At 36.5% G+C, this 23,614-nt stretch overlaps 1 protein-coding gene across 8 annotated transcripts in view; it reads right to left on the reverse strand.

Moving 5' to 3' along the window:
• Positions 1-23,614, reverse strand: part of PRKACB (protein kinase cAMP-activated catalytic subunit beta) — a 71,834-nt gene that overhangs the window by 25,701 nt on the left and 22,519 nt on the right. For 2 of the 8 annotated variants that reach the window (XM_064428475.1, XM_064428473.1), the window contains exons 1-2: positions 9,248-9,401; positions 7,665-7,756 (exon numbers count right to left, since the gene is read on the reverse strand). The exons of 2 other annotated variants lie outside the window; for them this stretch is intronic. In XM_064428475.1, the coding sequence (XP_064284545.1) occupies positions 7,665-7,756; positions 9,248-9,282 (127 nt within the window). In that variant the 5' untranslated portion in view covers positions 9,283-9,401. Of the gene's footprint in view, positions 1-4,078; positions 4,414-7,664; positions 7,867-9,247; positions 9,402-9,924; positions 9,968-23,614 lie in introns of those variants that run through there. 4 more of the 8 variants (XM_064428476.1, XM_064428477.1, XM_064428472.1 and 1 more) reach the window with 4 other exon arrangements.

The following is a 23,614-nucleotide window of genomic DNA, read 5'->3' on the forward strand; positions in this document are numbered from 1 at the left end:
AACTTTTCCTTATACTCTAAACAACTGCAGGGGCTGTTCACTGTATGGATGAATTTAAAATGTTACTTGAGAAGAGAAACTACTTTGTTGCTTTTTCTTTCTTCCAAATATTTAATACAAGGCATAAAAATAATAGTAGATGCACCAATCTTGGTCTCTGTGCATTCACATCTAAGCCCACTTCCCATAAGCTATCTTGTTCCAGCCATTGCATAATTAAAACTCCACAAAAATTCTCATATAGATACTTTGGGATCAGCAAGACATCTTCACAGCTGTCAGGGCAAATCAGCAAAATAGTTCTTCATCTCCTCACAAGATCTGAGCTTCTGACACATCGCTGCACTGACATATCTCCTGCAGAACATGCTTTCAATATTTACAGGAAAGGGTTGCCTGCAGTAACAAGCCAAGCAGGAGAAGTTCATTTATACCCTTAAATAGCAAAGACTGGCTTCCTGAATAAGGAAGTCTTATGTAAATAAACACATTTCACAATTCAACACACTGGGTGAATAACAAGTTTTTGTTTGCCTCAGGATTAAGGCAAGCAAAAAATATGTAAGAATGTTTATTATCCATTCTGATAAAGAATGAGATTTTAGAGAGAAACTGGGGAAATTTGGCACTTATTTGGCATAAAGGCATGCATAAAACTTGCATACAACTGAACTGCAAAACCTAAAAAATAAAGCTGAAGAAAAGAACCACTTTAATTCTTAATGGGCTGGGGTATCTGTCAGCAGCTAAAGATGAATAAAGAAAAACACCAAAAACATTGTGCAAGTTCCAAAACTACCTGCAAGAACCTCCACAATTAAAGCTGGGAAACTTCTGTGAACTTTGGCCTACAACAGAAGGACTAAAAGAAACTCTCGGAGTAACCAGCAACAAATACATAAACAATTTGAGATGCTAACTAAAAACAAGGGCAAAACCCAAATCTTTCTGATAAAAAAATATACGTAAGTAATGAATGTAATGGCAACTAGAGTAAGTCAGAGTTCAAGATTACAACATACCAAATACCCTTTCCTTTGGAAGAAATCTCAATTCTGTTAATCGCATTTTTTGCTTCTACCCCAAACCAAGCACTGTGAGGGACTGTTCACTTTGTGGATGTATTTTATGAATTATGTAAATGCAGCAGCTTTTGTCTTGTCTTTTTCAAATATTTTCAAATATCAAAAGAACTAGAATAAAACACGAATCCCATTTAACACAAACCCAATTTAACACGAACCCAAGAAATTGCCATAGTTTGCTGTCAGAGGCTAATGGGTAACAGCGGGGAATTTTTGCAAAGAAGAAAGCATTAGTCCCATGAGACACACATAGGAACATATATGGTTCTGGCACCCGGAAATTCCATGGCATCCTTCCATTTTTTTACAATCTTTTGAGCAGTGGGAATAATCAGCTGCTGCTTATTGTCCCTTGCTGTTAGAAATGTTCTCAGTGCACATAACCAATGTATTTATACTACCTCCCTTCACTCCTTACACATGCCTATGCCACAGTGTGCCCAAAACTGCACAATATTTCAGCAGAGTCCATCAGCATGGCTCACGCCCTTTCCATGTACTGCTCCATCTGTCTCCATACACATCTGGTAACTGTCCTTTGAGTGCAAATGTCTGTATCACCAAATACTTCTATTTGCAGTATTGGAAAGTAGTAGCCCAATCATGTAATTAGTGACACTTCTGAATATTAAGCCCATTCTTAGTGAAACAGAAGATTTAGCAGACTATACCTTTCACCCCTGGGAGCTGGGGCTATTAGTTACTTGACCTTACAGTTTTATCTGTTCAAGCTATTCAAAACAAAAGTCCAACTTCAAAGAAATAGAAAAACAGCTTTTTCTTTGGGTCTTTCTAGAAAAAAAAAATCTAAGCATATAACCAGACCTTTTGGGGAGGGAAAAAAGAAAGAAATAAAAGGGGAAAAAAAATAGCCACTCATACTTGCAATTGAAGAAAATACATATTTTTTTTCATCAAGGTTTCACTTGCATCTTGGCTGTCTTTCACAAGGAAAGCATCTGATTTTATCCACTGACAGGGTGTAATGTAACACTGCTGCAGTGAAGCCAGCCACAAAAATGCATTGAAAAGCATAAGTGGTTTAAATAGGGAAATGTTTACAGCAAAGACTTAATCTTGATGGAGCAGGAGATAGTTGCCTTTCCCTCATCAAAATTACACTAATTTATAGGTATTTTTGATTGGGAATTGACACCTGTTAAAAGTTGTTCCAATTTATTTCTATGTTTTAATGGAACTGAGAGCCTGCATGTCAAGATGAATAAAATCTACAGATGCAAATTGCGGAATAAACCCTCAGGGGAAAGAAAAAATCCCCAACCCTAAAAAGAGCCACCACCTCCCCCAAAAAACTCACACCACTAAACAAACAAAAAACCAAAATAATTGTTGAGGCTACAAAAAACTATAACCTCTTTCTCACCTAGCTTGTGTGAAATTTATTCCTTTATGACTCATAAATCATAAGAGAATATCCAAACAAAACCCAAAACCTCAGAATTCACAGAGCTGATTCCCACAAATCTCAATTCCTGTGGATGCTATGACCTAACTGTAAGAGAACCAGAGGAAAATGTGATGGAAAAGCCAGCCTGGTACCAGCTGGTGAAAAGTGGAGACTTTCTGACCCCAGGAGAGACCTCTCCACGAGCAGGGGAGGCAGCTGTGACATGGAGGAAATGCAGAGGCTGTGGCTGCCCCCCCTTCCCCAGAGGCTGAGCAGGGGCAGGTGGGCGGGGATGCCATCGTGTCCCTGATGCCATCGTGTCCCTGCGGGCCAAGTGCGGGCCGTGTGGCCACAGCAGATCCATGCTGTGCTCCCACCTGCCAGCATCCCTGCAGGGATTTGGGGAGCACAACCAGGGGCTCTTTCGGGGACAGCCTGCATTTAGGTTTATTCAAACAGCCATGAATGATGCTCTAGCACAAACCTCCATCGTGTAGGTACAAAGTCTGTAACACTGCCTTAATAACTGCACCGGTTTTGACATTTGTACTTTGTACACCAAGGAAATGACAGCCACGCTTTCCATTCTGGGGAAGATGACCTCAACACATTTGTATGAGATAAGTATAGATAAGCTGATATTAGATAAGGCAGTGGGATAACTCCTCCCTGCCATGCACACAAGTGAAATCTTTGTAAAAATGGTCCTTTAAATTTGTAGTATTAAGCAAAACCACAGACATACATGCACACAAATATCCCACATACATGATAAACTGCTTTTTCTTTTCAAAAAACCTCTGTCTCAAGTAATTTTCCAAAGCTCCAGACTATCTGTTTGAAACAAAAAGGCAGCACTTTGGAAAACAGCATATTTGGGCTTTTTGAAAACAATTTTCAAAGGACATATTTTTTTAAGAAAACAGATTTACAGTCTATGCATTGAAAACAAAAATTTCAATAATATTACAAGTAAGACTATAGCACTTCGTAACTCCATTATATTCAATATAATGTGGTTTTGGAAAGTAAATACCTGCCTGATAAGTTTACTAGATCTATTACAGTATCTCATTTCAAATGAGACTCCCCTCCCTTACTTCCATGAATGACCTCAACTATTCTGCCATCCCAGCATTTAGAAGACTAAAAATAATAGCAGAATAAGCTGGTTCAGATGAAAAACAAAAGCCTGTTTAGATTTTTTTCAGGTGATGATTACAATAATTTCAGAAGGCTTCTCTGATTTGTATCAATTCACAGAAAATAATTATAAGTGACACAGAAAATTAAATGAACAGACATGTATATATTCAATTACAAAATTGTCCAAATCAGGTATTTCTAAAAGAAAGCTTTAAAATAATATTTAAAACACTAAATATCAGTCATGCAAAGCAAACTGTTTAATAAAAAACTGCAAATCTTTAATAATTTTACAAAGAAACCCACAGTGAGTCGATTACAAAAACAAAGAAATCAGCAGTCGATGCAGCTCTGCAGACAAGAAAGGGAAACCTGGTAGATTTTCCCTGATTGTGAAGATGGAACAAAAAATGTGTCAAACGGAATAGAAAAGACTTACCATTCATGCTGAAGAGCTAGTTTTCAGAAACATATTGCTCCAAATATTAATCCAACAGTTGATGAAATGTGTTAATCTCTACCAAATCAGTGCTTCAATCTCTAAATACACTTACACACTAACCAGAAAGAGAGCACACAGCATCCAGGGAGCTGCTCTTCCTTATGAGCTCCTTGTGATGCAAAAAACTATGAAGCACAAGATAGCAGAATATCAAAATCAATATTTAGGACACAGGTATTTGGCTTTGCTCATTAACTACTACTGTTCTGACCAATGCTACCTATTCATGTCTAAAGCAACTCAAAATGGCAGGGGAAAAAAGCATGCAAACACCAGGAGGGTTTAAGATGTTCTCAATTATATCAAGCACTGGTTGTTTCCATGGCAACCTTAGACCAGAATTATCTGTTGACTTGTACCCAACTAGTAGTTATTCTAAAGCTTTAAGCAATTCATACAGTATGCTCTGTACATTATTTCATATTTAACATGCGTTTTTCTCTCTCTACACACAAATATACAAGTAACTGTTCAGCTAAATCTCTATAAATCATTCTACTGTATTTGGAAGTATACTGGTATTATTTTGAATCAGAGACCAAATGATATTATTTTGACTGTTTATCACCCATCCACTTTCAATTTAGAGACTATGAAGACGGCAGATGCACCAGTGATGACCCTCCTGACCATTTCAGTTATCCAAGTTGTTGATATTCTTATGCAGATTTGGAAAACATTTTATTGGTTCAAGAATATAAGACACACTTATCTGTCTCCACATTCAAAACCATGCAACCTCGTTCTCCTTTCCTTTTGCATTTCAATTTTTGAAAGAACAACAAGCAACTAAGAAAACAAAACAAAAATCAAAATGTAGGTTCTGTATAGCTGCAAGTGGTCACAGTCAAGACTTCTAAACAAAGAATGAAATGCATCATTCTGATGGCTCCCATCACATCCCTTTCACCCCTGGGCGGTGCAGCACAACTGACCTGGTCACCAGTTCAGGCTGTACCATCACATGGGTGCTCAGTCAGCTTTTTAAAACAGATTCCAAGGCCTGTGATGTCCTTAGTCACCTCTGCCCTACTGGACTCTGAGGATATTACAAAACACATTAATTTCATGCATCAACCAAGTATCCAAGGCAAGTCGGAGAAACTGTATGCTTTATATATCAAAATAACAAAGCAAAGATGTTAAGTTTCAAACTCAACCACTGAAAATCCCCATAGGCCATAAACCAAACAGTAATTTATTCAAATCATAACACTGACAACAGCAACTGACAACCAAAGTCCACCCAAACAAGCAGCAGCTCCTTCCCCTTCAGCAAACCCAGAGCTTCTGCAGAAACTGCTTGTAAAAGAAACAGACCTGCTATTGTATTTCAATACACCAGAAGATATAAATACACTCACTTCCTTTTCAAATGGATTCTACCTGAAGCCAAAACAACAAAAACTCTGAAAGTCACTTTCTAATTTATTTTTTCAGGAATTAGAGTGTTTTTGCCTTGAACTTCAAGAGTAATTCATGCTGTCTGCTAAGTAGCTTCACATAAAACTTTACACTAACGTTTCTAAGTTGCAGTGATATTGGCAGAATAGTTGAGAATATTCAAATATCCTTCCAAGACAAACGCCACCATGTTTCTAAAACACTGCTTATTAATTAAACTTTCTGTGAAATTAATCTACAAGCTCAATTCAGTGACTCTATGCAATTCTATAACATTGCACTCTTGGATATAAAAACCCCCCACAACAAAACAACATGACCCCCAAACAAATAAACCAACCAAAATGAAATTAACAAAAAAACCCCAAACACCTTGTTTCTCTTTCATGTTTTACAAACTGTTTTGACATATGCTGTATTTTTCTGAAGATCAAATTAGGAGTCAGGAGTAGACAGAAATAATTCCTCCACTGTACTCCTTTTCTTCTCTATCAGTCGGGCTACACTGGTAGCAAAATGAGGACCTTTAAATGTGAACTCAGTTCATGGGTACTACAGTAATTTATGTTATTATTTTTTTTTTATAATCTAGACACTGAAAGAGTTTCAGGATGAAGATTCAGAATTTCATCCCAAAACCAAAGCCACATAGTCACCCACCACTCAGTTACCAGCTCAGCAACTTCAGCTCAGAAAACTGCATGCAACTGCTCTGCTTAATGACAACTTAAAATAGCACTCGCAGAACAGCCATTTTCACCATGTTTATCAAGAGACACGACAGTCCATTTCCTCATCACACATGTCACACTAGGAAGCCTGCCTTACGAAGAGGGGGAGAAAGTAGAGACTTGTACAAAACAGGTCACAATTTGTGAGTGTCAGTAGGTCATTACCATGTTTTTTTCTTCATGGTATATAAACAAAAATGCTTCAGTGTTCTTTTTTTCAAACAGCTATTTACATAAAAAAGAGCTTCTACATAAACACAAGTATGCGCCTATTTTTACCAAGCTGAAAATATTATGGAGAAGTGAAAGCTCAGAATTCATGCACTTTCATAATTTATCTTCCCAACAAAATGAGTCAATTCTTTCCTGTCTCATTTGGGAGACCTAGATTTAGTCTATTTTAGATCACTGCATTAACACCTTTTTGTTTCCATGTTTACTGCATATCCTCTGAGAATAGATTCACTCCCTGCTCATAAAATATTTTAAATTTCAAGTAAGAAGTATAAATGCTGATTTTCTTCATGGTAATACTGTGATGCTGAGAATTTCCAGCATGGCCTATCTTCAACTGAAATAATTGTGCTATCTCAAATCCATCAATGAATCTGAAATTTGGAACGAAATTATCATAAATTATCATATTGTAACATTTTAAAATGAGGATTTAACCAGAGACAAGAAATGCTTTGCAAAATACTACACAGCTTTAAAATTAAAAAGAAAATCAAATGTCAATTTATTTAGATTGTGATTTTTTGAAATATCTTTTATTACTCAAAATACAACCATGACAAATTTTAATCCATACAAATAATACTGTAAACTGTTCACTAATTAAAAAATTAAAGCTAATCAGCATTCCCACACTAAGTTATATGTAATAGTTAAAATCAAACTCAATTTTATAATGTTTACCACTATACAGAACATTTCTGATGTACATAGCCCTTAAAATAAAACTATGAATGATGAAAATCCCTTTAATTCGAATTGTCATCTGCACAGCAATGTCTGCCTATTTTGAAGTTTAAACATTCTAGTCTTTAGTTAGATTCTTCTATTTCTCCTGAACTCACTGATTTAATTTGAAAATGAAATAAGTAATTTAGAAGTAAGAACTGGGGTGGGGGGCTTGCCAAAACAAGTCAACTGTGCTTTGAAAGAAAAAGGAATGCAGGATAAATTCTTGTGGTAGCCACCAGTCCATGAACCAGCCCCCATCTCCCCCTGCCTGATGCAATATGCTCTTCTTCCTATTACTACCTTTAGGTAATGAAGTACAAAATTGCCCCAGAACCTATCACAGATCAGTGTTCACACTTCATTCACGAGGCAAACTGAAGAGCAAAGACCTATGAAAGAAACAAACCCCTCCCCACACTTACTTGATTTGTCCCACTGGACAGTGAACTCAGAGCACTGCTGGCTCTCATTTTCCAGAGCCGCTCTCTGCTCATGCGCACCATTCTTGGAGTGCCTATGGAAGAGGCGGTTAGCAAACCCTTCCAGTCTCTGCAGCGCCGTGGCCGTCCCCGTGCCCTGGCTACAAGGGACCTCCTTGTGCCCTGCCATCTACACACACCAGTGGCTCTCACAAAAGCAAGAGAGAAAACATCCAAAGGGAGCTGGACACCCCAGCGCCACAAAGAGCTATGCATGTGTCGAGCTTCCTGCCTGCACTGTTTGCTAACCACGACTCTCTTCTACTTCCTGTTAAGGAAAGCTCTATGATGTACTGGTGAAAAGTTTCTTTTCATGTAAATAGAAAAGTGTTTTGCTTTTCAAAAAACAAACAAGCAATAATTTCTCTAGTATGTGTTCTCATAGCATTTTAATGCATTACACTTCATACTTAAGCATACATTTTATGTTAGAGCACTACGAACAACCTGTTCAGAAGTAAAGATCAGAAAGCAGATAGGTATTTTTTTAATTTGCCACAACCACACGTGAAAAAAAAACCAAAAGTAACTATTCTGCAGTTCCTCCCCTGTTACTAAAATGGAGTACCACATCATCACAGCAAACATAACCAGCTGGAATCTAATATTTAGTAATCTCATGCTTTCAACTAATCAACTTCCTAAGCAAGGAAGTTACTGGCAAACACTACTGAACAAACTTATTTTAATACTGGAGGAAGAAAAACCATATTATTTTCCTCCTTTGTGGATAAAATCAGTGACGAAGTTGAATTGCACATTTAAACACAACTGCACTGTACTTTTTCAAACTGGGTTCTACTTCCACGAATGAACCAAACACATTTAACTTTTTGCTGATTTCATTCTTTCACAAGAAATCTTAGTATTTTCAACTGTGGAGTAAGTCTGGAAAATGTAATTTTTCACGGCACAAAATATAAGGAAAAGAAAAGGAAAGCTGTATTTAACACTATAATTATTTGCAAATTATGTAATTTTGCATGCTTACAATGGGTAATGCTAAATATTCGTTTTTGTGAAAATGGAAACACATTTATTTCTGCACATCTACAATGTGGCTTTTTAAAACTTTCGGCTATTCTTAAGAAAGATTGAAATATGTTTTCCACAATCTGTCTCCTGTCTTACAGTCAACACGTGTTAAAGACATACCTCTCATTTTTCACCACCATACATCTCACTGCATAGTTTTCAAATGTCAGCAGATACCCACCCTTGGACATTATATAACCATTTCATAACAGCCCTATGCCTCAGAAAAAATCCCTAATGCTGACAAACTGCCCATGACAGTGATAAAACAATAAAAATGCCGACAAACAGATTTTACAAATTTGGCTACATTCTTCCTCATGGACACTGCTACACTTGTGATTGGCCTTGGCCAGCACAACTGATTACATTTCTAGACTCTACACAAAGCCCAGGAATGCCCTGTGCTTGCAGGCTCCAGATACTCTGGAAAAGTAACTTCTTTCTCCAGCCCCTGGTCAAAATTTGGAATCTACTGTATAAATGCCTACATTCTGCGCAGCCATCTGCTAATTTGGTTGAGCATCAGCTATCGCAGCGGTGACCAGGCTGCTCCTCCATCAGGGTCTGGTGCTGCAACCTTCCCTGGATGCCACCTCATGCCTTCCAGCCTTTTACCTGCTCTGTTCCAAGACCAATTATGACATCCACAACATCCATTGGTTCAAGGCTCTGCTGCCAGAAACAAGAGGTAGTGAAGATCATGAGGATCTGTTTGCCTTACCAGGGGTCACAAATAGGCAGAAGGGATCTATTACATGCCATATATAACCCAACACATTAAAGCAGAGTAAGGCCATGCACCTCCCACACAACAATATAAAAAATATTTAAGACAACATCAAGATGCTTATTCCCTGCAAGGTGATCTTTCTGGAGCTGAAGAGCCTCTCCGGAATTGTACAGATGTGCTCCCCCTGTAGCTCACCACAAGTCCTTGGGCACTGAGAGAATCTTTCCAAGAGACTCCTAGACTCCTATTCTCTCTAACCTTGGCTGTTTTCTCCAGTAAACAAAGCTACCTGGTATAATGCATTGCTTATCTTGTCTCTCTGCTCTCCCATGGTTCTGAGCCGTTACACTACTGTTTTATCTTTCACACAAGCCTTCAACTAAACCTTTTTGTTTCTCTGATCTGAAAGACAGTGATTTACAAAATTCACATTACTTAAGATCCAGTTTGCCAGCCATGTCGAGATGTGGAAACTGCCACAGAGCAACTCTGCCCATCAGAATCCAGGGCCCTCAATGCACCCAAATGTCCAGCCTGGACACTTGAGGCAGGGGCCAAAAATAAGAATCATAAATACTCATACTCTGACATCACAGAAGCAAATGGTTTAAGTGAAAGCATGTTACCAAAAAGGAATTCTTAGAAGAATTCCTAAGAGAAAGCCTGAATTTTATTAATTACTGCCAGTGTACAGTTACAGAAGTTTTTGCACATATAAAACATGAAAAGAAAGCACTGGTCACATTTTCACAGATACACTTTCCTAATCTAGGAAATTCTTGGCATTGATTGGCATTGCCCAATGACAATACAAAAAGCTACTGTGCAGACCCACATCTCACATGGCTTTCAATGTCTTCAAATGAAGTCCATGATTTTTAAAGGTGGAAATTCCTATTTCCGTTTACTTAATCTTTCACCTTATTGGCACACTGATCTTCCAATTAATTATTATATCAAGTAAATTATTTGCTATACAGGAAGAACAGAATGCAAGAAACAGAATAGGAATGTCAGATTCTAAGAGATAACAAACTTCCAATTTCTTCGCAGCCAAGGTCAACACCAAAATGTTAATTTTCTTTAGAAATTTTATTTTTGCTATCTTCCGAAAACCAAATCTTGGCAAAATTTTAAAACACGTTCAAAAACTCAGAGCAGTAACATTTAACAAGTAACATAAAACTGAGACATTCAACTCTGAATTTGAACATTGCATGTGCAAATTCTGGTATTTTGATAAACAGTATTTCAGCAAAAATGTTCCCACAATTTTATGAAAAGCAACGTCATGATGTGTTAGCCCAAGGACAAGGGTTAACACAGTGGTCCTCTCAGCTGATAAAGGCAACAAAGCCATTTACACTTCTCCTGATGCCAACCTATTGGTTGGGCAGATGTCCCAGGGGTTGATGCCCTGTGGCATGTTGCAACACTGCACTATAACCCAGCCACAGATCTTCCAGCTCCTTGCTGAAAACAGAATCTACCAGGTAGCTACATGGCCAATTTATTTTTAATAATCTCTGCTAAAACTATATTTCTCAATTTCTAAGAAGAAGCTCTACTGTACCAGTCAAGCCTTAAAATTGAAGGATTAAGACTGAGAGAACACTCCTCTCCTCAAAGGACCCAGATGGTTGAGTAACAGCATGTTACCATGTGTTGTAACTTTACTTGGAAATCGTTAGAAATATTTTTAAAGGATAACGTGTGCATTTTTCTATATTCAGGCAAAGCAGGACTGTACAAATAACACCATTCTCTAGTGTTTAATGAAGGTTAACCCTGATAATCTTGCAATCAAGAACAAGAGTTTTTAAGACAAGTAAATATATTCCTTGACAGGACCTAGAAAAATGGGTTTACAATTCAAACCAAATTTCAGATCACCTACAGTTAATAAAATTTAGGCTTTAATTCCATATACTGAAGCTGTATTTTTCTGGTTTTATGTTCTATTTCTCTATATAAAACCACTATTTTCTATCTTCTTTTAAATATGAAACATATTATTTTAAATTGAAATATTTCTTATTTTCAGAGGCCTCTTTGTATTAAAGAGACACACTGCAACATTTTCTGCATATTTTTTTTGTAATCAATGGAAAAAATAACTTAAACCTTATAAATGAATAATAAATAACTTATTTTTCCTAGAGGTTAAAGAAAATTTATTTATTTGCTTTAAAATTGATGACTTGGTGAAACACATTTTCTTCTTTATGCATCAGTTATTTCAAGAATGAAAGTTGAAAATCCAACTTCAGCATTTATTATTTATTACAAAAGGACTGAGCAATTACTTGGTACAAAGCATTAGTGAGGGATCTTCCATTTTTAAGAGCTTGGAGATCATGCCGAATTTTGCTGGTCTCTTACTGACCAATAAAGTATTTTTAAGTTGAAAGACGCAGCCAACACATTTCATAAAAAGAAAATAATTTAAGTGTCTAATTTTGTATTCAAAAATAATAAAGTTTCTAAGCATTTAATGACTTTCAAATTTTTTATGATATATACAAAAAAAACTAGTGTCTGTGCTATAAGCCTTAGGCGATATGTGTGGTATTTCTCTAGTTGTTAGATAAACCTTGAGAGAAAAGGATGGAAAACAAAGTATACAGATAGCCCTTTTGTAACTCAAAAACCCCCTACATTTTCATCCAAAATTATGTAATTGAACACAATCCATTTTGAGTCTTGCCAGGCATGCATATTTCAGAAGGAATTATGGGTAGAGATACAAAAAAGGCTCTTGAAAAAGCAGATGTGTTTTGATTTTCACTGTACATCCAGCACTGTTCCACTGGGTTGCATTTCATCTTAAACACACGGAAGGAGGAGCAGTATTTGCTCACAGCTTACAGCTTTAATGGCTCTCCATTTTGAAACAAAGATTTTTCAAAATGTACATAAAGCAAATAAACACAATCAGTAACCTCGCTGATTAATAAACCACAAGAAAGCAAACCCATACAGGTTTAGTGTGCCTCTAAGCCTACATTTTTTCTAACAAGGTTAACCCTTCCTGGAGAGTCCCTGCGAGAGCTGCACTGAGGCTGGGACTGCAGCACTGCTATAAATAGGACCGCCAGGAGGAAGTTGTTGCTATGGAAACCCTAGTCATATTTCTATTTTGACTCCATAGGTCTCTACTGGCATCTACTGTACACTGGTTTAACTGCAGCACACATTTAATACCTTCTCATCAGGAAGCGTTAATTTAAGCTCACATGGTCAAACAGCATTATTTGCTTGTTAACCATGATCATACAAAATGAATTAAAAAATAAATGAGAACTTGGAGTAAAAAAAGAAATAAAAATGTCAAATTCAGCACCTGATTTTTCATATGTAAGCTAACAGTTCTTACTCTTCCTATCAGTTTTCTTGTCACAATTTGACAAATTCATCATCTAAGATGTTGTGATTCACATATGTGCTCTGGACACATACCATGGCAGCAGATCAAGTTTCCTCATTTCTACCAACACATTATTATCTGGTCTTTTTGAAATCAAATACCTTGTGGTTACAGTCCCAAATCTAGCACTGACAAGAAGGGGACAGAGAACTATCTCAGTACAAAAGGCAAATCTTAACAAAACTGCCAAATTTGCCAAAGACAACTGGATTTATCTCCTAGGACATCACCTTGCTCCATGCTTGTCTCACAGCTTCCTTCAAGGTGCTGTGCTCACTGACGCTGGCCAATACGACAGTTCAGACTGCAAGATTGACATTGGCAGAATGTGAATAAAAATTACACAATTGCTCCACAGTAAAACAAAGGTTAGCCAGGAACCATCTTTGAAACAGCTGCTTTCACCTAAGTACAGGAGATCTGAAAGTACTGGTGAAATCTGCTTGGTATCCATGCCCTTCCAAATCACATACTGCTCAAATAACCTTCTGTAGTTACTTGCTAGCACAATTTAAGATAGCTTGACAGCCAATCAGAAGTTTTGTACTGTTACTTTGCAGCAAAAGAGAAAGTACCTATGTAAGTGGTTTTGAACCAATGAGGTCTACAAAAAACATATAAGTATACGGACTTTTAAAATTAAAATCCAAGGCTAAATTGTGAAGCAATTTAGCATGAACTCAGTTCATCTGCCTCTCTGAAAAACCTAACAGCAAATAATGGTTTTGGTCCATTTAATTTACATCAAATTAATCACTACTGTTGATTAATATTGAGCATTAATGGGTTATTGATCCAAAATGAGTAAGATGAAGTTCTTGAATTAGAAGAACCATGTAGACACTTTGCTCAGTATCTGACTGGGCTCAAGGAAAAGCTCCCTGCTTCCACCCTGGCCATTCTCCATCAGAACAAGGATGCTGAAGATCTGGCTCTCACAGGAACCGTAAAGGCTCCTGCAGGTGCAAAGCTGCTGTGGAAGCAGCTTTGGGTAGAGGAAGCTTTGGGTAGAGGAGCTCACCTTTTTCCAAAATCTACAGGTTTGGTCTATCCTTCCTTGGTTTAGCTACTTAGCTAAATGAACTTGAAAGGAACTGCCCCATATGAGGCACACTTAGGTTCAAAAACCGCTTCCTAGGACACATTATGCATTGTGTGTCCTGATCAGAGTGCCACACATAAATTATTATTAACCCTGAGAGATCTGGAGTAATATTTATAGATAGTTTTTGATGCAGGATAATGGGAGGAAGTAAGAGAAAGGATAGCAGTAAAATGTTTACCTAAACTGAAGTTTTGTAGGCAAAAACTATTCATTATATTAGCAGCTATGCTTCACTATCAGATCTGAACTGCACAGTAAAAGACCAGAATGCTAAATACTAGAGTAACCAGAGATATTTTAGCAACACTTTCAGGAAGTCAATCTGCATTTTAAATCACCAGCACACTTCCTAGGGAAAAAAAAATAACCCAAACTGAATGACTCCACCTTGAGCTAAGTATTTAAATTCATATCTTTGTTTTCCTCCAAAACTGGAGCATTCCTTGATTACATGACATTTAGATTCAATTAGAAAAATATCTAAATAAGAAAGAAAGCAAACCCAAAGTAACTCTATTAAAAGGGATAGTGCTTATTCATAGACTGAAGGAGTAGAGAGCGCAAATTAGAATACAGTAGTGGCTTTCATAAAGTACAGTCTGAAGTACAAAACATTTGGCCAAGTGCTGCAGAGATGCGCTCACCACTACAAAGCTCCTGTATTCCAGTGCCTCAGCAGACTGCAGGCTGCCCTAGAGGGGCCTGCTCCCTCCTCTCTACCAGCCTGCTCAGCTTCAGATACCCCACAAACCAGAGGAACAAGTGAAGCACTCACTGTCCCCCACAGCAGCTAGAGTGGAATATAGGCATTAAACCCTGAAAAGTAGAGGGGATGCTGCTGGCCACAGGACAAGAGGCTGTAGAACGCATAAGAGGTTCACATTTCAGAGTTCACATAACACATCTTGCATTGAGTGAGTGGGATCTCAACTACAGGAACTTGCACAATTGCAGAGGCATCAGAAGCATAGCTCGGAAAACAAGATTTCTCTATACACTGAGGTTAATTACACTATGTTTACAAAATATATGTTAGTCTGCACTTAAATGGAGTAACAAATGCCATCTGTTAGTTTAAGACCAAACAAAGCACGAGGTACAAAAAACTATAACACTGAACAGAAAACTTCAGAAGTACACAGTCATTCATTTGTACTGTGTGGTATAAACACAACTGAATATCTCAGATTTTTTAGAGGGAAAATAATTCACACACTAACCTTCTAATTACTGGCTATTTTTCTTAGTGAAGGAGCAATGAAGTTCACAGATCATATTTTTTTCCCCTATTTATGATGGGTTTTATTTTAAAAATTCTAATTTATATAGAATTTATTTCACATGAGGTGCATTGTTTATTATTAGTCTGAATATATTCTTATATATTTATAAGCATATATATACTTATAGCATTTACATTTGACTATAACAGCAATAATTATCTAAGTTAAAAAAAATTCTTAAAATTAAACATTTGCCTTTTGCTATTTATGAAACGTGTTTACCAGTAAGCAACAGACACTTTGCGTCTCAGTCCACATTACCTTGTGGCATTCCTAAGTTGTTACTTTACAACAAATGCCAAAACAACTAAAGCTTGGACAGGTAGAATGGTCAAAAGATATCTTTCACTCTTCTGTTTACAAAGAATGAGATAAATACATGACTACAACTATATTTAATTTGGTTTTATGTTTGTTTTAAAGCATAGGAAAGCAGGAAGCACTTTCCAGGAAAGAAACACTACAAGATTAAATGCATAGTGCTTCTTTCCTTATTTTGTGGATAAAATACACCAATCTTTGTAATTCTCTGAACAATTGTTTGAACAAAGTCAAACAATTCACATGGCATGCTAGCTCCACATGCAATATGAACGTCATCAAAAATATAATTCCTTAATACTGTATCCTCAACCTCTCAATTGTATTTTCCCTTTCAAAGCAGCATGATCAAAGATTTTTTTTTTTAAAAGATCAAAAGAAAGTAGTGATTCCTTCATCAGCTTATAGAGAATAAGTTACAAGCTGTGCTGAACATATTTTATTTTTAGTGGAAAATGACTGCTTGATAATACATAACATTTTTATTCTGAGAAGTTTAACAATTCTGCATTTTGTTTAAAAAGCAAATATTTTCTTTATAAGAAACAGGTTTTCGTTACGCTGGCTACTTGAAATACAGCTCACTCCATTAGATTTCACAAAGAATAAGATTTTCCACAGTTTATATTACACTTAATTTTAAATTATTTCTTTTTAAATTAAAGAAATAATTTAAAATTAAGTGTAATATAAACTTTTAACTGACAGGTTAACCACAGTAAATCGCCTTGAAGCTACTTTTTAATTAGCTACAAGAACATCCATTAGTTGAAATTGTATTTACCTTTAATTTTCTTTAAAGGGAAATAAGAACAAAGAGTAATTAAAAATGCATTCTGAAAAATCCCTGTATTTCATACTGTGAATTGCCACTAAAAGCATCTTCTCAAAGCAGTGACAATCAACCCCATACCCTCCTGAACAAGGATGCTGTGACTCTTGTGCACCACCGTGTGCTTCAGCGCCCACCTTCACTGCAGGCTGCACACAGGGAGAGCAGATCCTTTGCCAAACAGGCTTCACCATCTGGGACCTTCCTGCTAATAACTGGGAATGCCATCCCTCATCTGGCAGTGGTCACATCATAGAGTAGGCCATCCTAATCAGGATTACTCCAAAATAAAGAAAATGTTTTGACTATTCCTATTTTGAATGGGTGAAGTCTATCTCATGATAGCATCATACAGGCCCTTCTTATTTCTGGCAAATAAAAATCTCTCTAATTTAGCAGAGCTGGAAGACGTCTCTTCAGTTTTTATCTTAATTTACTTGAACCATTTTGAGGAAAAATGCTTAAAAGTTTGCAACTAGCCAGAGGCTTCATTTCTTCCTCCTGGAAGAACAAACATGTTTCACTGGGAGCCAGTCTCAGATGCTCATAGCTCTTCCTAACAAGCTCAATACAGAATTGTTATTTCTGGGAGTCACATGGCATGTGGGAAGGTTCTGGTTTTCTTCCAATTCCTCTCAAGTTAAAATCTACCCAAGAAAGCTGCCAACTGCCAAAATGAAGTAACAGTTGCACTACATTGGGCAATTTTTCTAAACTTATTTCCACTATAAGATCCACCTTCCTCCACTCTAGGGAGGGTGGGTGGAAGGAAACACATGGCATCCCATTTAAGTGAAGTATCAAAATAATGAACTTAGTAATTGCAGTAACTGAGCCCTCTCCTCACCCTTCTAATACAAAAAAGGCCCAGCACTTAAACTACAAGAAATAAAAGCCTAAATGAATACTTACCTGAAGTGAAAATAAGACCTTACATATTATTATTAGGTAACATATGGCATTTGCATTCCTTTGTCTCTGTGAAGTTAACACTTTCAGAAGAAAATATCAGCTTCATTTATGAGCCAAATAAGGCAAAGTATTATTGCAATTTTTGAAAACACTGCTGATACATGACTTTTCTGTAAAGTTGTGCAAGGCTAACAATACATTTATGCTTTGCTGGAAAACTTGCAGTCTCATTGCTATTCATGTTGAAACACCAAGTTTATCTTCCTTCCTTGCTCTGAGGAAAAATGGGTACATATATACTCACTCTAAGAAACAGGAAAGAAAGGCTGATATTCTGGGTACAAATTTTGTTCAACTTAAAGCAACCAGCTCAAGGAATATAGATAGGAAAAACTTACTTTCAGAAGAACTGCAAACAAAACCATAACTAACAGCCCTAATAACAAAATGTTTGCAGTCACCTAGAATAGATATAAAAAAAGCAGGGCAGGAAACTCAGCATGAACCTTTAACTCTTCTCCTTTTCTACAAAGACAAATTATTCTCAATTCTATTAAAAATGCAATTCATGTCTCTAGATAAATATTTTAATTCTGAAAATCATATATGAACATCATTACATGAATATATATATTACACAGTATTCTGAAAAAACTTCCCCTCCTGCTTCCCCTCATTTGGACAGTTTTTGTTGAAATTGTCTCACTCCCTTAAAGGAGTGAACACACACCTGGAGATACAATTACCAGACACAGCCACCTGCAAGACAAGAGGCCACTTACTCATGTCCTGGGCAGTGTGCTGTGGAGGCTGAGCTCAGATGTTCTCTCAGCCTTTCTTCGCAGAATTCTTTTGCACCTCTGGTTTTGCAAATACCTCTTTGATATAATTTTGTTCCACATATTATACATAAAAGTATTTTTCAGTTCAGCCTGACTGCTCAATATGCCAAAATTTCTAATCATACATTCCATCTGTTCTCATTAATTTGTGTAGTCTAAAAATAATTGGTAGCCTGAAATTCAACAGAAAACTCAGCCATACACATGGACACAGTTTCAAATAAAATTGACTGGGTTTTATTTAAATTAAAAATAAGACTTATTTTGCTGTTTCATGCTTAAATTGGCATCCTCAAGTTCAAACACTGTTAATTGTTTTTTTTTTTGCATCAGACAAGAAGATGGATTAATATCACACTTTTGACAGTAAACAACATAAATTGACTGACATATTAAAAATTAAGAGAATTATAAATACACATAAAACCAACACATTTAATAAAGTCTGATTTTTGTCCTAAATCAAATAAACCCCAAATTAAGGCCTCCTAAGAAAACACACTAAGTGAAATAGATATTTTCAAGACATATTTACACCAGTAACTTTAATTATTGCTAAAACAGGTTAAAATATGAAAGATAAAGGAAATTACATTTGCTTCTTTGCTTACAAGTAATTAGTGAGCCATTACAACACAGCTTAAAATTAAAATATTCTTTTCTCTGCCAGTAAGTGTCCACTTCAGGAACAACTATGACACAAGCATAGGGAACACAATATTAGAATATACCAGAATGTCATCAACATGGTCAAAAATTAGAATTTCACAACAGAACTGGGGGGAGGAAAGGAAAAAAAAAATCAGAGGAAGGGCTAACAGGCAAAGAATTGAGAACTGATGCAAGACTGCCTTAGGGAGCTGGCACAAGGCAGAGGTAAAACTGAAACAAGGAGCTAAGGAAGGACAGAGTGAGGGCTCTGCACCTGAAACCACTACGGAGAGTGAAGACAAAACCTGAGCTTGAGGGTATGTAACAGAACAGGAAAAGGCATCTTCACCAATAGTCTCAAACAATTAGAAGAGTTTTATTCTGTCATGTTACTAAAAAATAAAGTTGTACAATACAAGCCTCTAAGAGTGTAGTGTAGCCAAAATTTTTCTAGATAACAAGGTCTGCCCCTGTACATGGAGAAGAAAATAGCCTAACCCCTTGCTGCACCAGTTTTTCAGCCCTTTAAATTTAAAGGACAATACTCCATGTCTCTATACAACTTCACCCTTAATTCTCTTTTAGACATTCATTTTAGAAGGTCAAAGGCCAAAAACTGATTTAACACAATCTTATTATCTCAACTCTTTTCAGTTCTCAAACTAAAATGGAAGTTTAATTTAGTTACTGAGTGCCAACTGGGTATAAAAGAAAGATGAAGCATCCACTTCTTCAATATTCTTCAATATTTTAGCAACTTATGACTTGGCTATAACTGACTTAGGAAATAAATACCAAACTACAGATATGCTTTGGGCATGCTAAACAAATGAACTCCTCAAACACTAAAGTTTGTTAGATCTTGTTTTGCTAGCCTTCGTTTTTATCTGATGTTGCTACAGATACTGGTTGAGACATTTAAGCTGTAAAACTTAGTGACTGCAGCATCATTAATATGCTGATGTCTTCACATGAAATAATAATAATAATAAAAAAAAATCTGACCTTGGGGTGCGATCTCTTCAGCCAGAGCAAAGACTGCAGCACAAGAAGTGACTTCAGAAAGCACTTCTACTCCTTGGTTTACAGGCTAAGCAATCAAATCATCCAAAGTTTATCATGGATTGCATGGATCACCTAAGGGTACTCCCCTGGACCCCAAATTATGATGCAGCTCAGACTGCAAAAAAAATTAATACTCCTTTATGATGTGGTTAAATACTGGTATCTATGGTGCTGCTTGTCACTGGCATTTTTGTCTTTGTAACTTTCAGACTCAGTTATTACAAATGGCAATCACACACATTTATGCTCAAAAGCCCAACTACAATCAATGTACAACACCACTGCATGCTCTGACAGAGCCATGGAACCAACAGTTTAGTAACGTTTTACTGCTCTCCTAAGACTCATCTGTTGCATTCTACAGCTGCCTTCAACCTGGAAATGACTAAAATTCTTTATTGCCTTGGTAAGTCTCTCTTTATCCATTTTCATGACTGTGATGGTTTGGTGAGGTGAGATCTAACATTTAACTTGGACCACGTGCAGTGGGGATAAAGAGATCCCAAATGGCCATTACAAAATAAATATTAACCTAAACATAACTTCTGAGCCATGACTCCACGACGGCAGAGTAAGAAAGGTAAAGACTGTTTGCTTTCCATTAGTTGGCATATTTTTAATATGAGACTTATTTTTAATAAGAGATCAATAAGTTTTGAAAAGCCTGCCACTTACAGGGAAGCAAATGTTTTTTCTTTGATGCTGAATGTAAGTTCACAGAGAAAACAATTTCAAAATAAAATACTATTAATATGATTCTGAGCTCATGACTTCCAGCATACATTTAATTTTCCCTTGCAGTATCTGAACATTTTCAGGACTGAAATGACAAAGATGAAGTTTCCCCAGATTGCTTATTTTGAAGAAGAATTTACACAATTCACCTGACTTTATTTCAGGGGTTTTTAATTAAGAAACATAAAAGCTTGAAACATGGCCAGAAAGACGAACGGCTATTCCAGGACCCCATTAGGAGGCACTTTACGCAGGAACACGTGGGAAACCTGCTCTGCAATAGAAGCCAAAAGTTTGCAAAGTACTTTCCCAGAGTCCATTTAGGTTTAAAAATAGAAATGTAGTATTATGATACAGCAGTCACATGTGGTACATTTGATCTATTTTGAGCTAAAATTAATAAGCACTTTGAGAACGTGAAGTAAATTGATATACTAATTGCCATAAAATAAGGTATAGTTTTCTCTCTGTAACAGACTGCCAATTTAGATGTATGACTGGCAAAAAATGAAGATACATGTTATTTTAAGTTACTAGAAGTGTTACTACAAGCCTAGGGTGATTATAAGAAGTCACTTTACTGTATTGCTATATGCCTAGGTCTTCTAAAGAGTTAATTGCTAAATTAATATTTGCAGTTATTTGCCAGTTTACAGATGAAAGGTGTTTAATAGTGACAACTAATTTTAAAAGATAATTATTTTCCTAAAACAATTTCCCTGTTATTTTCCCTATGCTTTCCCTAACAGAAATTCAGAAATGGTTAAAAGCAATAGGAGTGTTAAGCCTGATTGCATTGCCTCTGCCTTGTTTTTCTGGAACATCAGGAATGAGAAGTAAGGATTTAAACAATCATATGACTCCCAAGTTTAACAGCCCAGATTTTCAGTGCATCAAGCCTAAGTAGGAAGGTCAACAAATACTGCAGTTTGACCTCGGATAAGAGCTGAAGAGTATCTACAAACAGTTTTCATAGCATGATACTAGAGCATGACACATTTCTGCTATTCCTGCAAAACACTGATGGGTGGGCTTCTAATGAGATTTTTAGGAGTACTTCTGAGTTTAGAAAAAAGAACTCCCTAAGAGCTCCTGACAGCAAAGGCTTATCACAATACCTATTCCCTTCTTATGATCCCAAACTGACTGTCTTAAACTTGATATAATATTTATACAAATTTATTTCTTCCCAGAATTTTAAATAAATTCCTTTAACTTGAACATAAAAATATGCAAACTACAAACTATGTCACTGAAAAAGCTACCATATGACCTCTTAGCTTTATTGTATATTCTAAACATAATAATCAGGAATTCCAGTGATACTGGATAAATTCAGCTAAATCACTATCAATCTACTATCATACTAATTATGAATATGAATGAAGACAATAAGTGACTAGTAAAATTTACTGCCTTTTCATAGGAAGATGTTTACAAATCAAACCATATAAATAAGTACTTGTCTACATAACTTAAACAGAAGACTATGTTTTAAAGACATGATTTATGTTTCACATTTTGGCATTCAAAGGCATTAAAAAAATGAGAATTAGTATTCTTTTCATAACCTCTGCATGGCCCTTGTTTACACATTCTTTGTAACAACAGATACAGGCATGTATTCAATTTTCCAGAGACTGATACTTCCTGCAAACAATGTATGGAACTACCCTGGCACTAAATAAGGATCAGGCAGTGAAGGAAATGTATCAGTTGAGCTCCTTTGGAAAGACCTACAGAACTCTGGAAGGAGGATGAAGTAGCCTTTAGCAGTATCAAGACAAACTGCTGCCAAAGGCTATTAAATACCATCCTTAAAGAGCAGGCATTCTCCTTGTTCTGTGACAAGTTACTTAAACCATATGATTTTCAGCTGTAGGTACTCCTGCTTTTTTATCCCCAGGACAATGAAATAGAGCGCCTATTTCACATAGAAGAAATAAAAAACTATTAGAACAGGAAGAAAACAAGCAGGGAGGAAAATGAGGCTTTATTTTATTTTCTACCCACTGCATTGGTTAACTTTTAGTAACAAATCAAATAACTTTCACACAGACCTTCAACAGCTTGGGAAAAAGGCGTAATGAAAAAGCAGAGAGGGGCTCTGTGTGTATGCTAATTACAGCTGAAAGAAGTTCAATAGGACTCATAAGAAGTATACATAGAAATGAGGGAAATAAGTTCAATTCCTTAATAATCATGAGACTGATTTTAATTTGCCTGAGCAAGGAATCCTTTAATTGTTACAAGAGCTATACAACCATAAAAATTCATTTTAAGATTACTCTTTATTATGAACAATAGGGGCCTGACGGAACTGAAATAGTTTCAACAGAATTTTTTTAAAGCTCACAAATTTACACAAGAATTACAAACTTTCTTAACAGCAAGAGAGCATCAGTTTTGCAAAATAAAGTGGCATGCTTTATGTCTGGTGGTATGTGATCACAAACTCTGAGAAGCTGTTTCTGTAGAGAAAGCATATACTGATGTTTTACTGCCCAGGAAAGGAAAATTATGTATCACCTGAAAAGTCCCATCTCAGCCTGTTGATAGAAACACTAAACCATAAAATGAGTAACACAGCAGAAGAACCTTTGGACAGTACATGTCATTACAGCTCTGCCAGTCAAGAAAAAACCAACCAAACCCACAAATGCACATTGTCACCTACTTGACGTGAACAGGTGACCTGTTTCCATCACCCACTCATCACTTGAACAGAAATAAGTGAAATGCTGCTCTCTGCAGATTATCTTGATTCAACCCCGGGTATTTACAAAGAATGTATAAAAATCTACCTATACAAAGAAAAGAAGGCGAGAAGTCCATAACAAGTTTTCTTTAGCCACGCTAGGTCAAAAAATGCCTGGCTGTGTTTTTCACAGGCCGTCTTCCACTATTTGCTCAAACTCTCTCTGGGGTATTCTTGCTGTGTCTGACTCCTCT

The sequence above is a fragment of the Passer domesticus genome, chromosome 7, assembly GCF_036417665.1.
Source record: "Passer domesticus isolate bPasDom1 chromosome 7, bPasDom1.hap1, whole genome shotgun sequence".
Taxonomy (NCBI): domain Eukaryota; kingdom Metazoa; phylum Chordata; class Aves; order Passeriformes; family Passeridae; genus Passer; species Passer domesticus.